The sequence below is a fragment of the Rattus rattus genome, chromosome 9 (assembly GCF_011064425.1).
Source record: "Rattus rattus isolate New Zealand chromosome 9, Rrattus_CSIRO_v1, whole genome shotgun sequence".
Lineage (NCBI taxonomy): Eukaryota > Metazoa > Chordata > Mammalia > Rodentia > Muridae > Rattus > Rattus rattus.
Genome location: NC_046162.1, coordinates 17,654,440 through 17,676,142, shown reverse-complemented (window position 1 = coordinate 17,676,142; position 21,703 = coordinate 17,654,440). Strand labels below are relative to the sequence as shown.

At 43.9% G+C, this 21,703-nt stretch overlaps 2 protein-coding genes across 4 annotated transcripts in view; one reads left to right on the top strand and one right to left on the bottom strand.

Annotated features, from left to right (window-relative positions):
• The window catches only part of Crebbp (CREB binding protein), a 123,072-nt gene extending 103,879 nt beyond the window's left edge, over window positions 1–19,193 (bottom strand). For all 3 annotated transcript variants that reach the window (XM_032913295.1, XM_032913297.1, XM_032913298.1), the window contains exon 1: window positions 18,614–19,193. In XM_032913295.1, the coding sequence (XP_032769186.1) occupies window positions 18,614–18,698 (85 nt within the window). In that variant the 5' untranslated portion in view covers window positions 18,699–19,193. The remainder of the gene's footprint in view (window positions 1–18,613) is intronic.
• LOC116909295 (collagen alpha-1(I) chain-like) lies at window positions 19,062–19,915 on the top strand. Its single transcript, XM_032912834.1, has 2 exons — window positions 19,062–19,434; window positions 19,512–19,915. Exons 1-2 carry the CDS (start codon window positions 19,062–19,064, stop codon window positions 19,913–19,915), a joined length of 777 nt encoding a protein of 258 aa, XP_032768725.1.
• The last annotated feature ends 1,788 nt before the right edge of the window (window positions 19,916–21,703 follow it).

The following is a 21,703-nucleotide window of genomic DNA, read 5'->3' as shown; positions in this document are numbered from 1 at the left end:
AGTAACCAACTTCACCACCCATAATAAATGCAATGGCTCCAGGTGCTCCAAGTTCCAGCTGGACTTTGCTATTAAGAAGATAAAACCTGAAAGAGATTTAATATTAGCTTTAAATATTGTTTTCACGTGGGCTTAAAATGATGGAAAGTGGGGGAAATTACCTGAAGGATGGATTAACTATTTTTTCTAAATAAATATGATGACAACCTATATGTAACATTTTGTATTTAAAATACAGAACCATAAATATTGCTCACATCCTGAAATCAAGACAGAGTGTAACAAAGGAAGTGACAACCAAAGCCACTGGCAAAATACAATCACATCTTATCTCTGTCCCACATTTAATAGATTCTCCTAACTATACAAAAGTATGAACTTGTTATTAGTTTTTTACTTGTGTGTGAATGCAGGGTGTATATGCATGCAGGCACATGTGTAAAGGCACATATGTAAGAAGAGGACAACTTACAGAATTTGTTTCTCTACTTCTCTGGAGGTCCTAGGGATTAAACTCAACTTGTTGACAGGAACCTCTGCAGACCCATGTGGAGATTTTTTTTCTTAAAGAAAGGTGTCTTGAAATACAGAGGTAAGAGAGTTCCTGGTATTCACAAGGCCCTGGTCTCAAACCACTGGAATGCAAGCAATGAACCAATCAATCAACTAAAACAAGTGCTCTTATTTGCACTTACCGTTTTTCAGTGGCCGGCCTTTCTTTTCTTTTTAATGCTTTCAGCTACTGTCTGCAGTGCTGTGCACCAAGCTTAGCATCTTGCCCGTGCTTGGTCAGTGCTCTACTACTTTCGTACATTTCAAACCCTGGTTTCGGTTTATTTCAAAAAGCTTTTAGAAAAATAAAATGAAAGAGAAAAGGCCTCAGAAATCCCTAGTTCAACTTCCTGAAAACATTTCTAGAGACTGCTTAAACCGTACACATATGGGGGTTGGGAATTTGGCTCAGTGGTAGAGCGCTTGCCCAGCAAGCGCAAGGCCCTGGGTTCAGCCCCCAGCTCCGGGAAAAAAAAAAAAAAAAAAAAAAAAAAACGCACAAATATGATAAGTCTTTTATCCCTAAAAAGTCTTAATTTTCATCTTTGCTTTCCATCCTGACCTTTTATTTAATGACTTTCAAACTCCTGCCTTCTGTATCATCCACACCTCTCTGTAACCAGTCCTTTCCAGATCACCTAGAAGAACAGGGAGCTCAACTATACTTCAGAGAAGGCCCCTTTCCTACCAGACTTCTGGGTTACTTTCAGTGTTTCATAATCTCTAATTAATTGAAAGACCTGAGATTAACATAAGTATTCTCAAAATAACCACGTAAAAAACTGATGTTTACGGCTTAGTGTAGGCTATTAAGCTATCACCTAGAAGTAGAGTAACGAAAGTCAAAGGTTCTAAAGACCTTTTCTAGGAACCAAAAATGATATATAGAATGTGAGTATATAGAATGTGAGTGTGGTCTGGTTACATGGCATGCATCTTAATACAAGTACAAGCCTAATATCTGAGATATGAAAACTTCGGTTCTTCCAAATTAACCATGCAAACACTAAAATTATTGTTATTTATCTAAGCATATAGCACAAACACACTCGTCTTAGTCATGGTTTCTATTCCTGCACAAACATCATGACCAAGAAGCAGGGTTGGGAGCAAAGGGTTAGTTCAGCTTACACTTCCACATTGCTGTTCATCACCAGAGGAAGTCAGGACTGGAACTCAAGCAGGTCAGGAAGCAGGAGCTGATGCAGAGGCCATGGAGGGATGTTACTTACTGGCTTGCTTCCCCTGCCTTGCTCAGCTTGCTCTCTTATAGAACCCAGGACCACCAGCCCAGGGATGATACCACCCACAGTGGGCTGGGTCCTCCCCCCTTGATCACTAATTGAGAAAGTGCCTTACAGCTGGGTCTCATGAAGGCATTTCCACAACTGAGGCTCCTTTTTCTGTGATAACTCCCAAGTTGACACACAAAACCAGCCAGTACAACACCTCACTGTTGGACTAAGAACAGATGGGGGAAGAGAGTGTCAGGAGATGGGTCGGCAGTACTGATAGCTCTTGCAGAGACCCAAGTTTAGTTTCCAGCACCAACATCAGGCAGCTCACAACCTCTTATAACTTGAGCTCCAGGAGACACTCTTCTGACTCCTCAGGCGCGCTCGCACACACACACACACACACACACACACACACACACACACACACACAAAATAAACCTTTAAAGGAAAAGGAAGCTGAAGAGATGGCTACCCCCTACAAACATCTTTTTTAAAGATAAAAGAAGTCTGAAAACGAAAGATAGAATGAGGCCTACTCTTGCAATATTAATTCTTCCAATTCCTCTAAGATCCATCAGTAAAGTGTGTTTACTATAGGATCAGCATGTACAAGGGTAGTATATAAAGAACCCACATGTATCATGCTTAGGGGTGCACATTACAGCTCTAAATGAGAGAGAAAATGCCTTTAATCCCAGCACTTGGTACGTAGAGGCAGACAAACCTCTGAGTTCTAGGCCAGCCTGGTCTACAAAGAGAGTTCCAGGACAGTCAGGGTTACACAGGGAAACTGTCTCAAAAAACAAAAAAGGGGGTTTGGGGATTTAGCTCAGTGGTAGAGCGCTTGCCTAGCAAGCACAAGGCCCTGGGTTCGGTCCCCAGCTCCGAAAAAAAGAAAAGAAAAACAAACAAGAAAGGAAAAGAAGGTTTTAAAATGAGTTTTTAAATGCATGACTTAGGTTAGCTTTCTAGAGTTACTCACTGGGGAAAACAGCTGTCGTACTGTGATCTGGAGGACAAGACAGGCGTACACATAAGTAATACAATGAACCTCTGGGGGAAGCAGAGGTGGCAAAGGCACTGCAGGAAATGGGTGAGCGAGCTGGCTGGCCACACCACCCAATTCAGTTCCACCACAAAAGCTGCTATACCATGACCCAGCCAAGTGCCCATCTCCACCCCTCACAAATGAACACAATAAGCACCAAAATATCTGTTGGATAAAAGAATGAAATGGTGGAGCTTAAACCAGCTATTGAAGGTTCCTGAATTAGGGTGGCCCAGGAGACAACTCAAGAAAACTGGTTTTTTTGCAAATTATTAGAGTGTTGAGTTTACACCTCTAAACTTTCGTACTTGACAGTTGTGCTGTTCCTTATGCTCAGAAAGAGCCAACTGCCATCTCTTCATCCTCAGCTCTCAGCCCACAAGACCCTTCAGAGAGTTATGCCCCATCCGGTGTTGCACAAGCCCAGTGCCCACTGTGAGTACTGTAACAACAGACGTCCACGATCTGCTTTCCCCAGCATGAGTACATCCATGACAGCAGAGTCTAGCCCTGTCCTGTCACTCAATCAACCAGGGCCCACACGATAGTATAAACAACTATTGCCCCAGTAAATAACACTGAAAAATTAACCTAAGCCATTGAGTATTTCTGAAAATATTTTCCGTTTTTTAAAAGGATTTTGTCTTTAAGTCATAAGTATCTTAAAGATAACTCTAGACAAATACAAGAAGCAGATGAGCTTAGAGCCACACTGTTGAAAACAATAACCACTGGTTACACAAGGCCACATACTTAATTGTTTTTAAAATTTAGCCAGGCATGGTGGCCTACACTTGAAAGTGTAGCACTTAAGAGGTGATGGCAAAAGAATTAGAAGTTCAAGGCAAATCTCAGCTACTCAGTTTGAAGCAAGCCTAGGTTACTAAAACCCCTGTCTCAAACAAATAAAAGTAAATATATAACTTAATAAAGTTAAATAGTTCTTATATCAGACTTGTTATATTTCGAGTACCTGATGGTTCATGTGGGCTTTAACTCCTACTAAACAACACTGACCTAGACTCTAGATCACCAACATCATCTGAACAAGGGCAATGCCCAATCCTTTTCTCCACACTTAAGGTACTAATAAGAAGGTCATCATGAGAACAACAAGACTGACTTCACTTGACTTCACTTCCTGTCATCTCCATGGTCCCTGAAGAGGTTTCATGAACAGATCAACTGTGGACAGGTAATGCTCTACAAACACCTGATCATCAGTATATAGGATTCTACCTTTGGTTCTATTTTCAGTATTAGCTGTTAACTAGGTTACAAGTCTTAATTTGTAATAACACCCACAAATTAAAAGGAAAATTCTTTGTCCACCGTGGGACAACGTTTGCTAGTAAAGAGCCATACATTAACATAGCTCGAATACAGAAGAGAATGGAAAAAGAATAACTCCCAATGATAGGGCTTCCCATCACAGAGTCTGTAGGAGGAGGAAACCCAACAATGCTACAGAGCTAGATATGCTCCCTCAAGACCCATGGGTGAAGCAGAGATGAATAAGGTCGCACTGGCACTCTTCTCAAAAAGTCCACCTGATCGACAAGTTGCACAAGAAGCCCAGGGCCACTGTCTCCTAATGCTGCTCTCCATAAATGACAATTTTTACAATTTCTCTGCACTCAGATTTCCTTTTACTCTGTAAGCCCTAACCCATATCAAACCTTTGCTCTGAAACTGTAACTAGAAACCAGTTCCACTTAATCAGAGTTCAATTTCCAAATAAAGGACAGATCAAGTAGGGTAAAGTAAGTCACACAATTGCTTGTTTAGTAGGATTTCCAAACTTAGCTGTCAATTCATTCTTTCTACAGACTGGAGCTGAAATTGCACTAGACCCCATATGATGTGGAAAGTAAAACAGGGAAAAACTAACTTCTCACACTGTCCTGGTGAGAAGCAATATGGGTTTAGGTATGAGTCAAGGCCTCATCCCTGTATCAATAACTTTGACCCTCACTGGTCCCAGGAGTAAGGAATGTCCACTATGCTCCCAATTAATTAAACAGTAATAGCTACCTCAACTGGCTCTCTGCCAAGCTCCACAACAGTCCAATACACACGAAGCTAATCAAACTACACGACAGCAGAATGCTGCAAGGAGAAGCTCCCTCTTAGAGCTCTCTGTCTCCTCCCTTTTGTCCCCAACACTAACATGTGAAGCCTCTGGCCCCAGTCACAGAGCTGCTGAGCTGGGAGCAAAACTTCCATGTCTACTGAGCCAAGGCCAGGGCTCCCTCCCAAGTACACATGGCTGGCTCTCAGTATAAAAAGCTCTGACATTTCCTTCAACTCTGAGTCATGCTTAGAAGGCTCTACTTTTAATCAGGTGACAAATACTCCAAATATTTTAATCCAAAAGAACTGGGTCAAGCTTTCATAGTCCATAACTATCAATGCAAACCCTACTTTTATTGATAGATTTCTATACTTCCTGAGTGTCATCATTCAACTCATAACTAAATACCAAACCAATTAAATTTTATTTAAATGTTACCCTAGCCTTCTCCATAGGTTATCCTCATTTTCTGCTGTTTCATTGGCTATGCTACTGTAAAGTTAGCAACGGGAGGCTGGCAAATGACTCAGCAAGTAAAGGCCCTGCAGCCAAACCTGATGACCCCAGTTCAATCCATGGAACCATGAAGCAGAGGAAGAAAAAACTCCCTCCCACAGGTCCTCAGACCTCCACAAATGTCTTGGCACACATGCATCCACCCCCCCATACACACACCTACAAGGTAATCAAATAGGTAAACACATATAGGAGTAGTGAGAAATACAAAACTATTCAGGGGAACTAAGAGGGGAAGCTTTTCTGTTTTAAAAATAATTTATGTTACAAGAGAATTGTACAGCCCCATAAAGCAGACCATTCTCTGTATTTAGATTCAAAGCATTAATTGAAATACTTTGTGTATACATTGTTATTATAAAAAACAAGGCACAGGTAAAGATTGGCAAATTAAGAGATCCCCAAACATAACATATAGGACACTTAGGAGGAGGAAGAAGAAAGATTTTCATTGTCAGGTTTTACTAATCTTAGCAATGCTTCAACTAAACATTCTTTTTGATCAATAGAAACAAAACACAGAGAGGAAAATGTCACTAGAGAGAATATTCAAGTATTTCTTAACAGTAAGTTTTAATAGGAGTTCAACTTTTAGACACAGAACTAAAAAATAGTCTAAGGCAACTAGAAAAGACCCCACTAGTTTTTCTAGGACCGCCACAGTCCTTTATACTGTGTAGAAATGGTAAAGGGCAAGGGCACTTTGCTTACTTCCAAGCCTTCCATACCCCATTCTCTCTGTGGGTAAAGCACCTTGGGACAGAGCCATCCAAGAAGGTCCAAGCTCATCTACAAGCTGAGGAGCACCCATGGAGGCCTCTCGGGAAGTAGAAGATGCAAAAGCCCCACAACTGTCAGGGCAGGGGTACACACTGCAAGCATCACAGTACGGGCTTTTCTTTTAAGGCTAATAAGCATGAGACCAATAGGAAGGCATGATCCTGTTCCCTGTTAAAGCAAGATGACAGGACAAGGCAGGTCTGACAGATATGTTCCAAGAAGCAGTCAGGAGAGGGCCATCCCCAACTTCAAATTGTGCTACAGCACTTTAGTAACAGGAACAGCACAGCACTGACACAAACCGGAAGTGTGATCAATGGGATCAAATTCAAAGTCCAGACATTAACCCACATACGGATCGATGGACACTTGCTTTTTTATAAAGAAGCCAGAAATAAACACTGGAAAAGAAGACAGCATCTCTAACAAACAGTGCTTGTCAAACTGGATGGCTGCATGTACAAAAATCCACATAGTTCCATACCTATCATCCTGCACAAAATTCAACTCCAAATGGATCAAAGACCTCAACATGAAACCAGGTACTCTGAACCTGATAGAAGAGAAAGTAGGGAGTCGCCTTGAACTCAATGGCACGGGAGAGACTTTCTGAATAGACCACTGTTAGCACAAGCACTAAAACCAACAATTAATAAACAGGACCTCAGAAAATTGAAAATCTTCTGCATGGCAAAAGACACATGCAGAAGATCATCCAGACAAAGTGGCAGCCTACAGAACTACCAACTACACTCCAACTTCTAATATCACAGAAGAACTCAAAAAACTATGTATCAGGAAAACAAATAATCCAATTTAAAAATGAGGTATAGATTTAAAAAGAATTTTCAATGGCTCAGAAGCACTTAATGAAATGTTCAACATCTATAGTCTTCAGAGAAATTCAAATCAGAACTACTGAAACTTTATTTTACACCTATCGGAATGGCTAAGATCAATAACCCAAGTGACAGCTCATGCTGGCAAGGATGAGGAGTAAGGGGAACACTCATCCACTACAGGTGGAGGTATGAATTTTACACCCACTACAGAAATCAGTGAGGTGGTTCCTCGTTCCTCAGGAAGTTGCAAAGTGATCTACGTCAGGATCCAGCTGTACCACTCTTGGGCATATACCCAAAAGACGCTTCATCCTACCACAAGGACACTTGCTCAACTATGTTCATTACTGCTTTATTCATAACAGCCAGAAATTGGAAACAACCTAGATATCACTCAACAGATGACTGCATAAAGAAAATGTGGCACAGTTATACAATAGAATATTACTCTGCCATTTAAAAATAAAATCATTAAGTCTACGAGTAAATGGATGGAACTAGGAAAAATTCATTCTGAGGGCGGTAACAGAGACCCAAAAAGACAAATATGGTGTGTATTTGCTTATATGTGGATATTAGCCATTAAGTCAATAATAACCATATTAGGTGTTAGGTCAATAACAACCACACTACAATCCGTAGAACCAAAGAGGTTAGGTATGGAGTAAGGGACTGGGGGGGATGAATAGATTTTCCTGGGAAAGGGAAATAGAATAAATGGTTATGGAAGAATGGGGAGGAGGGCTGGAAAGGGAAGGAACGAGGAACAGAATAAGGGGAGAGAAAGCTAAAATTAAGGAACATTTGAGAGTATGGAAACCTACTACAGTAAAGACGTAGGTGCACATGGGGGGGCACACACACACACACACACACACACACACACACACACACACAACACAATAAAAATGAAATAATGGGGGAGACAGGCAGGCAGGCAGGCACGCACACAGGCACGCACACAGGCACACACACAGGCACACACACACACACACACACACACACACACACACACACACGCGCGCGCGCACACACTATCTAAATGAAATAATGAAGGAGACAGTCACCAAATGAAGCTTCCAGTACCAGGAACAGGTAATATCTAATTGACTTGCTGACCAAAGGAGTCCCATGAGAACCCCCAAACCCAGGCTGTTACCAAGACTATAGGTTGCTTTCTACAAACTAAAGGCAAAGGTGGTGCTGGTGCAGTTTTAAATTGTACCACCTTTGCCTGGGAATGCACGCTGGCTCCTCCCAGCTTCCTTTTGCTTTACCTGCCTTTGCTCTGAAGGGTGACCATGTGACCAGTCCCTCCTGAGACCCTTGAATCCATGGATAAAAAACACACACACTCAGTTAATTTCTTTACAATCTCCTTCCTTGGCACAATTGCTGGACGTTACTATCTCCTGCTGGAAAAGTCTGATCTTACCAATTCATTATCTCTGACTCTCCACCTGCTTGAAACTTAGTGGCTAGTCCCACCTAGCCCCTGCCAGACATCCTTGGTCACCCGCCTGTAGCCAGCTTCCAGGTCATCTTGCCTCATCCAACCTTCCGCATGGATCTAGTCAGAAATTCAGTCAAGCCCTCACCTTCTAAGCATATAGAGGCTGGATAACATGCTAAAGTTAGCTCTGTTACGTCTAACCAAATTTCTTAATTTTCCTACCCCTCCTCACCCCTTTAAAGAATTTTTCTTTGCTCCTATTCAACAGGAAGAAATCACAGAGATTCATCAGCTCAAGTCCCTAAGGGTGGGGTGAATGGTTCTGGTTATTTTATGAATTATAGATATGTTGTCATTTTAAGAGATACTTTACAAATGTAGCTTTGGACAGGGAAGAAACTAGAGAGCTTAGACTCAGGGATTTCTACCTTTCCTTTCCTCTTCTCCATTCTTCCTTCTTAGGTAAAGGAAAGAGGAGTGGAAGAAAAAAGGTAGTATAGAAAGAGCAGTGTCATAGAGGAATATGATGAGGAGGTGGGAGAAAGATGAACAGAAGCACATGGCCCAGGGAAGTGGGAAGTAGTAGGATCTCATAACGAGGGAATAGAGTAGTGAAGTGGTGGATGTGCCCAAACTAGGCATGCGGCTTATAAATGCTGTAACTGAGTTGTGTGATTTTTGCATGAGCGTATTGGAGTGGGAGATTTACTGCAACAGGAAGGCCCTATTGCTGCAGACAACAGCTACACACCTCACTGAACATGGAGAAGTCAAGCTGGTGCCTATACAGAGCCCTACATGGTAGTATCTTAAGTACCCTTAACAATACAAAAGAAACTTACACACCAACCCAGTCATAAACCCTTTAGTCTACAATGGTGTCCTGCCTGCAAGATATGTTAGTGCAATAGTGTCACACACTTGTGGGAATGACCAACCAATATTGGATTTGACTTAAGATCCACTTCATGACATAAAAGTGATGATACTTGGACAGCCAAGAACCTAAGTAAACCAAAATACTACTACTGTTCTAATAAAAGAATACAGTAATAAAATGACCCCTAGTGACATTCTGCTATACTCATGAACCACTGCCTTGTTCTGCCATCATCAGAGAAGCTTCCTCTGGCAGCAGCTGAAAACAATAGAGGCCCACAACCAGAGTGAGACACCTTGGAATACTCAACCCTACATGGGATTATCTCCATCAAATCCCTGCTCAGGTCTCAGAGAACCCTGTGAAAGAGGAAGCATAAGTGGACAGAGAGCACGAAGAGCAAGGCCCTCTGAAGCACAGAGACTGCAGCAGCATGCACAGGGCCTGCATCTGTCCTCTGATACATACGATGGCTTGCAGTTTAGTGCTCTACAGGACTCCTGAGTGTGTGAACAAGAGGGTCTAGCTATTCCTTGTGCCTTTTCTTGGGCTTGTTTCCTTGTCATACTCTGACTCTTTTATCTTTCCCTTAGAAGCCCGGCTGTTTTCTAATGAGACAGAATGTGGATGGATTCAGATGACAAGGAAGGTGAGAGGACCTAGGAGTAGATGGAGGAGAAACCATAATCAGGATATATTATGTGAGGAATAAAAGTCTTATTTTCAATAGAAGGGTGGAAAAGAATGGGTGAAGAGGAGCCAGCTGTAGTAGCACACGACTTTAACCCCAGCACTCAGGAGGCAGAGGCAGGTGGATTGCTCTGAGAGTTCAGGGTTGCCCTGGTCAACTTAATAAATTCTAGGACAGCCAAAACCCTGTCTCAAAAACAAAAGGGCAAGGGTACATGTACTAATATCAGATTACATCAGAGGACAGAGGGCATGCCCAAGAGTATGAAGGCTTCAGAGAGACATCCAATCACAACCAGAAGAATTATACAAAAGCTATCTATGTGTACATGACATCTAAGATGAAAGGACAGCCATGGCCAGCGTCCCATTTCCAGCCCTGAAGACAGAGAAAACAGTTGGCTTCCCCAACTGACTGATTACCACTACAGTACAGCAGGAAAGGCCACACAAGAGTTGGGAAGACCACTAAACCACTGACCTCCTCGGCTTCCTGGGATTCTCCATACTGAGACGTTCAGAATGGTAGGCAATAAATACATCCCTTCTGGATTGCTCTTTCCACATTTTTATACTTAAATTGCATTTTGTATTTTCTTAGTTTTGCTACTAAGTTTGAGTGAACACAGTTCTAAGCCACTGAAAGGCAGCAACCAAAATCTTCTGTACAGTGTTAATACCTAACAGGTTTCTCAGACTGAATTTTAAGACACAAGAGTAGTAAGGAACAGAATAGAATCACATATCCAAGACTTATGAAGTCCATGAAATATGTTTTAAAATTACCAGAGTTTACAGAACACTTAAGTTTCTAAGATTTTAAATATTCACAGCTATCATGTTTCTAGTTTAAAATATTTTTAAGATTTATTTATTATATGTGAGTACACTGTAGCTGTCTTCAGACACACCAGAGAGGGCATCAGATCCCATTACAGATGGTTGTGAGCCACCATGTGGTTGCTGGGAACTGAACTCAGGACCTCTGGAAGAACAACCAGTGTTCTTAACCACTAAGCCATCTCTCCAGCCCCTTCTAGTTTAAAAAAGAATAATAAAGTAATAGGGCTGGAGAGATTGCTTAGCAAGCTGTTCTTCCAAAGTACCTGCATTCGATTCCCAGCACCCACAGGGCAGCTAACTATTATCTATATTATCTAATGGTTATCTTTAACTCCGGTTCCAGGTGATGTGATGCCTGGCCTCCAAGGGCAGTGGGCAAACAAGGTGCACAAGCATACATGCAGGTAAAACACATTATATGCATAAATAAATAAATCTTCCATTTAAAAAGTGAAATGGAAACAAAAATCAATAGTACTGATTACAGAATTCTGGTTACAGTGTGGTATACAATGTCTACTTCTGGATACAGTGAGGGTATACAACAGACACAGCTGCACATGGGAATGAGTGTGAAAACATGCACAGCTACTACAGTTTCTAGCCATTACTACTCCGATCACATTAGCAACCCCCAGAAATCCCCAGAAGATAAAACACAGCCACATACCCTAATAAATACAGGGCCAACTCCTGTTCATTGATCAGTTCCTCCAGGGCAGCTATTTTCCAGACATCACCTCAGACAATACTACAACAAAATATAATCATCATCCCATTTTACAAATGAGAAAACTGAGGTTAGGGAATGAGACCTGGCCAGAACCCACCAAGTAGGTTATCAATGGCGAGAACATCAAGATGTGACACTAAAAATTAAGAAAAAAAGAAACAAACGAGAGAGAGAGAGAGAGAGAGAGAGAGAGAGAGAGAGAGAGAACACGAACAAGAACAAACACCAAAGAGTGGTGACAAGCAGTGTAAAAGCAGTCTTAGAAGAAAACTAGGAGCATTTTCTTCAAACATCTCCTAAGGGCCTACTGCGTAAGTGAGCATCCTTGTGTTATGCTCAGTGCCAGTGGGGTAACTGTGGGACATCTCTACCAGCTCTAACAGAGCCACTCACCATCTAGTTTCACAGAATAGGGAGGATGCTAAGGACTTGAGGTGACAAAGTAGTAGGAAAAGAATGCTGTGAGCTATAAGAACCAAAATGGCCAGCTAAAGAGCAAAGCCACAAGAAGTATCTGTTAGATTTTGTTAAATGTATTTGATTTCAAATACCGTACATAAATAAAGCTGTTACAGAACAGCAGCAACAACTCAAAAGAGATGCTCCTAATTGTGAAGTGGCCATTCTATCTACCTACAAGACACTGTCCAGGCCAGGTGCAAAAGTCTCAGCAAACCTGTGCCCCTGCTGTGCCCAGCAGGCCAGTAGTCCCAAATGGTACTTACACCATGAGTCCCACACCACTCACATCATCAAGCTGTGGCTCAAGGGAAAATTCCCTGGATGCCGATTTCTACAATAAAGTGTAAAAGGAGACAGCAGTGCCTACATACTATCTATGGCTGAGTTCTTGCCAAAATGACAGAGTACAATAGTTAGATCTAGAGACCAGAGGCCCCACAGAGCCAGAAATACCTCTCTAGTCTTTTACAGAAGTTGTTGATGGCTGGAGAGTTGGCTCAGTGGTTAAGGGCACTGACTGTTCTTCCAGAGGTCCTGAGTTCAATTTCTTCAGGGCACATGGCTCACAACCATCTGTAAAAGGATCTGATGCCCTCTTCTGGTGTGTCTGAAGACAATCAGTGTTCTCACATAAATAACACAAATAAATCTTTTTAAAAAGTTGTTTACTGATCTATTTATTACGTCAAGGGGTTGGGGGGCATTCCTGGTGCTAATGAACTGTAGAAATGTTGGGAAGTTCACCCATAATCTTTGAAGGTTCACAGTGCCCACCAGCACAAGCTCTGAGAGGTTAATACCAAAATTCCTTGGCTAGAACTAACCTCAATGGGGCATAAAACCCTTAAATTTTTATTTGTTTGTTTAGTTAGTTATTTAGTTTTTCAAGACAGGATTTCTGTATGTAGCCCTGGCTGTCCTAGAACTCACTCTGTAGACTAGCGCAGGCTGGTCACTGAGCCATCTCTCCAGCCCCCAGACTTTTTTTTTCCCCTTTGAGAAAGACTTTTGTGCCCTTTAATTTCCTGAAATACATAGCAAGTGCTGATCTGAGTAAGAAAAAGAGGTAACACCCTCACTAATGGAACCCAAAAACTGAGGTAACAAGCTTTACAAATCCATAATACTTACTCTTAACAAAGGCATGCTAGCCATCCCATTGTAAACTATTTTGTTTTCGAACATGAAATAAAAACACTAAAAACCAGCATTTGCAGAGTCCTACATAATGGGGTGGGGTCCTGAGAGCCAACCACAATGGCAGAAGCTAAAGGTGTAAACTACTGGCTCACACCTAAGCACCAATTCTCAACTGCAGAATAAAACCTCGGTTCCCTCACAAGCCGTTTCAGTCATGTCTAAGAGTTACCAAATCAAGTGGGATACAATACAGCATATCTGTAATCCCAGAAACTCAGGCGGAGGCAGCAGGATCATCAGGAACTCATGGCCAGTCTGAATTACATGAAATCCTGTCTCAAGAAAAATAACAGTAGGGGTTGGGGATTTAGCTCAGTGGTAGAGCGCTTGCCTAGGAAGCGCAAGGCCCTGGGTTCGGTCCCCAGCTCCGAAAAAAAAAGAACCAAAAAAAAAAAAAAAGAAAGAAAGAAAAATAACAGTAATTACAGAACCCTACCTTTTGCTTTAACAGTATGCAACCATTGATGTGCTTCACAATTACCCCAGTATTTTCTGAAGATTGCCAGTACAGACCATTCCTGATCCCAAAGATTCATACTGTCATGGCAAGATACAGTCATGAATAGTCCTACCTGGTGAAAACCTTTACCTCCCATTTAGTCAAGACAATAATAAGTAAAACAAGGACTTTATAGATTTTCTGAAAAGGAGTATATGTGTTTGTGTGTGTTTAAGATAGAGGGGGAGAGGAAAGAGGGCAGGGGGGGCGGACAGACAAATAGAGACACCAAGACCTGCTTTGTAGCACAAGGTTGTCCAGAACTCATAATGTTGCCTAGGCTAGCCCCTCCTGCCTTATACTCTGGAGTACTATAATTACAGTTGTGTGCCACAGGCCTACAGTCTTTAATTCACCAGCTACAGTGAACGCTACTGAAACCTGGCAAATGTCACTGTCCATGAGTCAGGAAAACTTTTTATGTATATGGGTGTTTTGCCTGCATGTGTATCTGTATAGCAAGTGCATGCATTGTCTACAGAATCCATATCCCCTGGAACTGGAGTTACAAGCAGTTGCTAGCTGCCAGGTGGGTGCTGGGAATTGAACCAGGGTCTATGGAAGAGTGCTCTAAACCACTGAACCTTCTCTCCAGCCTCAAAGTCAAGTAAACTCTTTTAGAGGTACAGATTTATAAAACAATTTCCTCATTTTTAAATACATTATTACCTTTAATTAATTTTTGTGTGTATACACATACATGAACAAGTATGTCATGACCCATGTATGAAGGTCAAAGGACAACTTTCAGGAGTCAGTTCTCTCACGTCCAGGACTGGGATCAAACCCAGGCTTGGGGGCAAGTACCTCTACAAGCTGAGCCATTTCGTCTGAATCTAGGACTTTTATTTTAACCATCTAGGTTTGGTTCTGTCTGTAGCTCTAGAGCCCATCCCCCTTAAGTCATGGGTCCTCATCTAGAAAACAGCAGTAAATGTAGCTTTTCTTCATTTGCTGTTGAGATGGCTTTAGAGAAATAACACAAAAGACTGCACACAATGAAGAGTACCATTTACCAGTAAAAAGACGTTAGTAGCTAATCATTTTTACCATAAGTGCTCTTTAAAGACACTTCTCTACTGCATGAAAGAAATGTGTAGCTACTCAGAAGGCTGAAGCAAGAGTCTCACTAGAGTGTAGAGGTTGAGGTCTGACCTGGACAACACAGTGAGACTATGCCTCTTGCAAAATGAACTTTTTGCTAGTGATCATAGAGCATGCCTGCAATGTCAGCAATACTCAGGAGGCTGAGGCAGGAGAATCACAAATTTTAGGTCAGCCTAGTATATAGAGTCAATTTGATGACTGTCTTGGGATACCTCATCACCTTGTCTCAAAGGAAAAGAATGAAAGAAATAGAAAACATTTTTTTAAATAAAATGCACAAGCATTATAAAAGTATGAGCACACAGTTTAGGGCCACAGCACAGGCTAAAATATACCTGCGTTTGATTTTCAAAAAAATCAAATTTAAACTTTATAAAATGTTATTATGTCTGATCAACAGTGTGTGTGCAAGTGGGAGAGGGAGAAGGTTCACAAGTGTCACACCTAAAGGCCAGAGGACGACCTGTGGGTCGGTTCCGGCTTCCATCTTTATATGGACTCTAGGAAGCAGACTCAGACCACGAGGCTTACATAGCAAGTACTTTCCTTGAACCACTGAACCATCTTGCTGGCTCCAATACTTTTTAAATGATTTATTCGTTATACACAAAGTTTACTGTAAAGTTTCCCAAGTCACTAAGTATGATACTGTATGCCTAATTTTAGTACTTAAAATTAAAAGGCTGAGACAGGAGGATCCAGAGTTCATATAGCAAATTCCAGCCAGTCTGAATTAATCAGCCTCAAAAACAAAAAACAGGCAAACCAAACAGAAAAATATAAATAATAAAAAAACCACCTTCATAAATGTATGAACTGCCAATTATGTATGTTTTAAAAAAGCCTATTTGCCTGAGTATTTATTATTTTCTATACTGTTCAATCAATGAATCTATGGTGTTAAAAGATTCTAAAGTAAGCTATTTTAATTTGGACATATCAAGAGAAAGTCCAAAATACATGATCAACTACATACTCGTAACATAAAGTCCTCTGCTTCTCACAAAGTGCTTGACACTTCAACACAGAACAAGAAAACAGTATCTCACCACCATCTGATACAGTCTGACTCTCTGCCACCCAGAAGTGCCTGTGGTGAGATGAAGAGCAGTTTCTCCTTCCTCTTGCTACCCTCCTCCAGGCACCTTCCCTCTTCCTCTGTGTGCTCTCCCCCATCTTGAGTAACAAAGGCAATCATCACTCAGATACTGCCTGGCCCCTAGTGGAGTGGTTTATGCATACATGGACACTCCCCTTGGTGAACTTCAAGTACTCCGTAGGCCTGAGAAGCTTCCCTCTTTATCAAGGGCACGCTCTTCTCCACACAATCATCCCTAAAAACACAACTAAAATGCACTTGATGGATTCACAACACAGTCCCCAAAGATGTGGCCTGTATCACAATAGTTCAAGTAGCAGCTGTTTCTCAGTGCTAGAACTCTCTGCTCCCTCTCCTTGAATTCCCTCCCTCAAATTAGTGCTCAGAACACACACCTTGCCTACCCAGCCCAATCTCCTCTCTGAGGCCTGAGATACAATTCCTCAATAAAACAAGATTGAATTTTTCTCAATGTTATCTGTCTCTATTCCAGCCTTCACTGCTTTAAACATATTTAACGTATATACCTCAGCCATTTATTTGCTTAACTTACATCTTTAAGATCTGTCTATCTCATTACTGGATCTTAGACTAATAGTTATTCTTAACAAGGTTTCACCTCATTTACTGTATTCAATAATGGCTCCTTCCTCAGAGCACAAGACAATGTGATGATGCATTTCATGGAACCAAAGACTCAAATATGAATGCCATCTTATTCTCTGATCATTTAAATCAGAATCATTAGAAACTACTACTGTTTGTTTCATATATTTGTAAATGTGAAAGTACAATTCTGCTTCTCCTGGGTAAAAATTGGAAAGGGACAAAGTGCTTAAGTGCAGAAGATCCTTTCTGATAAGTTCTGCTCTGGTTAGCAACACATTAATATCTGACGATCCAGTTAGAGAAGCTGTGCAAAAAAAAAAAAAAGAGAGAAGGAGAGAGAAGAAGAAGAAGAAGAAGAGAAGAAGAGAAGAAAAGAAGAAGAGAAGCCATCTTTTGGGTTCCATCTTGTAAACTTCTGGATTTATAAGATACTACAGGCCTTTTTATGATCTTATTAATTTGCCCCACTTTAAGAAAAAAATCTACAACAACCTCACTCTGTAACAGCAAAGCTGTAAAGTCTTCAAGTTACCAGTGTCAGAGGATAAACTTCAGGACGAAACTTGTCTGGTATGATCTACATTTCACATGATTACAGTCTTCTGGCTCAAGCATAGCAAGATTATAGCGAGATTACTAAAGCAAGGGAGCCAGCTCTATTCTGTAGAAGTGTACTTAACCACCGTTTCCACAATTCTCATCAATAAGTAAGATCTTTATGAAAATAAACATCAAACTCAACTTGTCATTTAAAAGTCAAAGCACCATCAGTGGCTTTTCCCTACCTACCTATGAATCGTTCACTTATTTACTCCTTCCTACTGCTCAACAAGTTTTAAGTCAACAAAAATCTTCTGAAAAGTGATGGAGGAGGGAGAACACTCCCCTCTCATTTCTACATTAACCAATGTTACCCATCTCCTTTCATGACTGGATTCCAGGAACACTATTCAAACTGAAGCCATGAAATCGAAGCTTTGTTTCACAGTAGAAATATTTTTAATATTCTTGTATAAAGTCGCATAAAGTTCCATAACTTGAACATCTGTGTCTAGCGCCAATCTGCAGGCAGCAATGTAATTTGATTTAGACCCATTCATCAGAAACTGGTTTTCAGATGCCGCTACAAGTACGTACTAGAGAAATGCTAGCTGCGCTAAGCCGGCATTGTTTGCAGCAGCGTACAAGTTTTTTTTTTTCTTTTTCTTTTTTTAATTTGGAAGAAGAGCTTAAAAAAGGAAATTCGAATCATTGGCAAGGTTATCATAGAGCTGTCCAGAGAACTCTGAATTACTGAACGAACAGAAAACTCTTGGCGACCTGATACGATCACCTAAGAAAGTTTGAAAGGAAGCTATTTAGTGAGTCGGAGAAAAGATTTAAGAGTATCTCACTTTTTTCTTTTTCCCTGAAAGATTTAAAGTCCTTAATTTTTTTAATTTTACATCTTCACTGTAAAACCATCTCAACCTCAAAGGCAGACTGAGGCCAAATGGACTTTTAAAAGCCTGCTAGCTTCTTTTTAAGGTTACGTATGTAAATGAAAGACACCACAGCAACTTTGATGACAACTCGCAAGTGAGGTTTGGGGTTTTGAAAAAAAAAATACTAGGTGATCAAAAAAAAAAAAATCAAGAGTTTCTAAATAACCACTAAGCGTTTTCCCAAGCAACACATTCCAAGAAACTTCTCAGTCGCAACTCGTAAGAAGGCAGCAGCTGTGTCCGCGACTGCTGCGCCTAGAGTGGGGGTCCGATCCTGAAAGCTTTCATTACCTCTGGTCGCATTCTCTCACTCCAAACCTCCAAGGTCCCCTCCGCTGTCATCCTGGCCGGCCACGCGTGCGGACACTCGGCCGCGCCCCCGCTTCACTTTTCCTCCCCAGCAGGGAAGCGCATCCAAGGCCCGGGACAGAGTCTCCCGCCACTGCGACCCTCAGCTCCCTCCCCACGGCGGATTCTTGACAGCGAGCCTGGCCCCAACCTCACCTGTGCTGTCATTCGCGGAGAAGCCGGGCGAGCTGAGTTTGGCTCGTTTGGGGTTGGGCGGTCCGTCCAGCAAGTTCTCGGCCATCTTCACCTGCTCGCGGAAACAGCCCTAAGCGCGGGCGGCACGACGCGGCCCGGACGGGGGTCGGGCCGGCGGCTGCGAGCAGGCTAGCCAGCGAAGAGCGAGCGCAGGAGCGCGGGCCGGGCCGCGGAGGGCGCAGGCCGGTGGGGGAGGCGGCGGCCAAATCTCAGCCTCAGCAACAGCGCCCCGCAGCGCTCACCGCCCGCCCCCGGCCGCCGCCGCCGCCGCCGGCCGCGGCCCCTCATCCCCTGCCCGCCTCCCGAGCGCGACACTCCGCGGCCCGGGCACCCAAGCGGCCCGGCCGCCTCCGCGGCCCGGCTGGCAGCGACGGCGCCCGGCCCCGCGGCTCAGGCGGCGCCAGGGAACATGGTGGTACCGCCGCCGCCGCCTCGCTGCCCCCCCGCGCGCGCCCCACTTAATGAATTCGCCCGCGGCCGGACGACCGGGGGCTCTGGGCTCCGCCGCCCGCCCGCGGCCCGCCGCCGCCGTGAGGAAAAACAATGCGCCGAGCGGGGCCGCCGCCGCGCCGCGGCCCCCCACCCCGTGCCGCCGCCGCCGCGCGCCGCCGCCGCCGCCGCGGCCGCCGCCGGGCTCCGGGAGGCCGAGACGAGAGGCGAGCGGGGCCGCCGGGGCGGGCGCCGAGGGCCGGGCGGAGCGGGCCGGCCAGGCAGAGCGGGGTGCGCGGGCGGTTGTGGGGCCCGGGACCGGCGGGGCCGAGTAGATCGCGCTCGAAGCCCCGGTCGGATCCGCGACAAGATGGCGGCTGTTGATTCCTCAATTAAAAAAAAAAGAAAGTTTTTTTTCTTCTCTTTCCAGAGCCTGAACGGGGAGGGGGAGGGGGCGGGGCACGCCTGTACGTCACCCCCCGCGGCGTCACCACGCACGGCCCCCGCCCCGCCCCCTCCACCTGCGCCGGCCGCGGCGGAAAGAGCCGAGTGCGCTCGGGTGGAAGGGTCGAAGGCTCGGCGGCAGTGCGTGAGGCGACGGGCTGCGGCGCTGGGCCGGGCCTGCGGGACGCGAAGGGCGCAAAGCAGACGGCCACTTTTGTTCTGACGGTGTCAGAAACGCGGCACGAGCGGGGAGGGCGCCCTGGGCTCGAGCCTAGGACCCTGGGCGCGGAGTCGGCGCTGATCCGGGCCCTGCCCGTCCGGTCCTGCCCCGGCAGCTCTCCCTCTTCGCAGCTGGCTCCTCGCCTCCTAGCTCGCAAGCCTCCAGTGTGACTGGGAAGACGCCTGAGCAACCTGCGCCTCTTCCCCTCGCCCTATGTTAGTGATGGCTTAGTGGCGCCTGCAGGTTACAGGAGGTCCTCAGTTCTGTGTGCAGATAGGGAAACTGAGGCAGGAAGGAGGAAAAGCAACTTTTTTCCGAGATCACCAGGGAGAAAATGACTGGACAAGAGTCCACCCCTTGTTCTCCCCAAGTTTAGCAAGGGCACTGAGAGGCTTTTTAGTGTCCACTCCTAAGCCCAAAACGATTGGAGCCAGGTCCAACGCTGTCACCTGAAGGAAGAAGCTGTCGGCTCTACCTCCTGGATCTGAGAAGGGCCCAGGTGCCATGACCAAGGGCTTCGATGTTTTAGGGGTGCTCCTCACTTCAGACAACCCCTCTGGCTCTGGCAGGCTCCCAGAAGAAATTAGGATTGCAGGGAGACCCTCTCACCTAGGTATGCCACACACCTCAAAAACTAAGGTTTTCCCATCTCTGTTAACACTCTCAAAACCTGCCGGCTTGGCTAGGGAGTCCTCATCTTCCAGGTGTCAGCAGCACCCCTGTTTCCTAAGCGAGAAACCTGTGAATCAGACAGACTCCTCCCTCCCCATCTGCCCATGATGCAGCCAGTCTCCCCCACATTCTTGACCTGAAGAACCAGCTCCTCCTTACATCGAAGCCACCTAGTATGTTATCCATCATGGTCCCATCTTTGAGGCAACCTCTTACATAAGCTTTTCTTGTGTTTCACGTTTTTTCACCACAAAGCCACAAATTAACCTTTCTGAAAAAAAAAGTTCTTCAGTGATCTTGGACAAGGTTGTTTTTCCCCCTTCCTGCATCAGTTTCCCCATCTGGACAGACCTGAGGACCTTCTGCAACCTTCAGGCGCCACCTCGCCATCACTGCTACCATAGGATGAGGGGACGAGGGGCAGGCCTGCTTGCAACAAAAAAACCTCACAATCTGCAGCAACAGAGACCTCGAGAAATGAGGGAAGAGCCCATAATTACAGAAGGCTCAGACTGGGGGCACAGGAGAGTAACAGTTCGGAATAAATTAAGGACAATTTTTTTTTCTTTTTTCTTTTTTTTCTTTTTTTTTTTTTCCGGAGCTGGGGACCGAACCTAGGGCCTTGTGCTTGCTAGGCAAGCGCTCTACCACTGAGCTAAATCCCCAACCCCAAGGACAATTTTTATTTAAGAAAAATTTATTTGTCCTTATCCGCTGATGGATATGTAAACCTCTCTGTCCAAACAGCACTAACAGTACTGGGTCATAGAAAGGAAGGATTTGTTGACCCCTGATAAAATAGGAAAGAAGTAGCAGAGGCAGCAGGGTCTCCTTCAGCTCAGAGCCACCCTGATATACAGCGTGGAGTTCCAGAACAGCCAGAGTTACACAGAGAAACCCTGTCTCCAAGAAAGAAAGAAAGAAAGAAAGAAAGAAAGAAAGAAAGAAAGAAAGAAAGAAAGAAAGAAAGAAAGAAAGAAAGAGAGAAAGAGAAAGAGAAAGAGAGAAAGAAAGAAGAAAAAGAGAAAGAAAAAGAAAGAAAAAAGGAAAGAAAGTAAAAGAGGAAAGAAATAGCATAAAATCCCGTGAGTGGATGTTCTGAGAGCCGTGGGAAATGGGGAGGGAGAAAATGATGGCTGAGGACAAACTTCCAGATCAATTGGGTGTAACGATACATATCTATAAGTCCAGCACTTCACAGGAGGTAGGAGAAGCAAAAGTTTAAAGCTCTACAGCAAATTAGAGGCCAGCTTGGGCTACTTAAGTGACTCTCAGGCCAGATTGAG

Excerpts from the sequence above, each read along its gene's own strand:
- LOC116909295 (XM_032912834.1), top strand. The coding sequence starts at position 19,062 with ATGGTGGTACCGCCGCCGCCGCCTCGCTGCCCCCCCGCGCGCGCCCCA. Across the intron at positions 19,435-19,511 it reads AGATCGCGCTCGAAGCCCCG|AGCCTGAACGGGGAGGGGGA; the intron begins GTCGGATCCGCG and ends TTCTCTTTCCAG.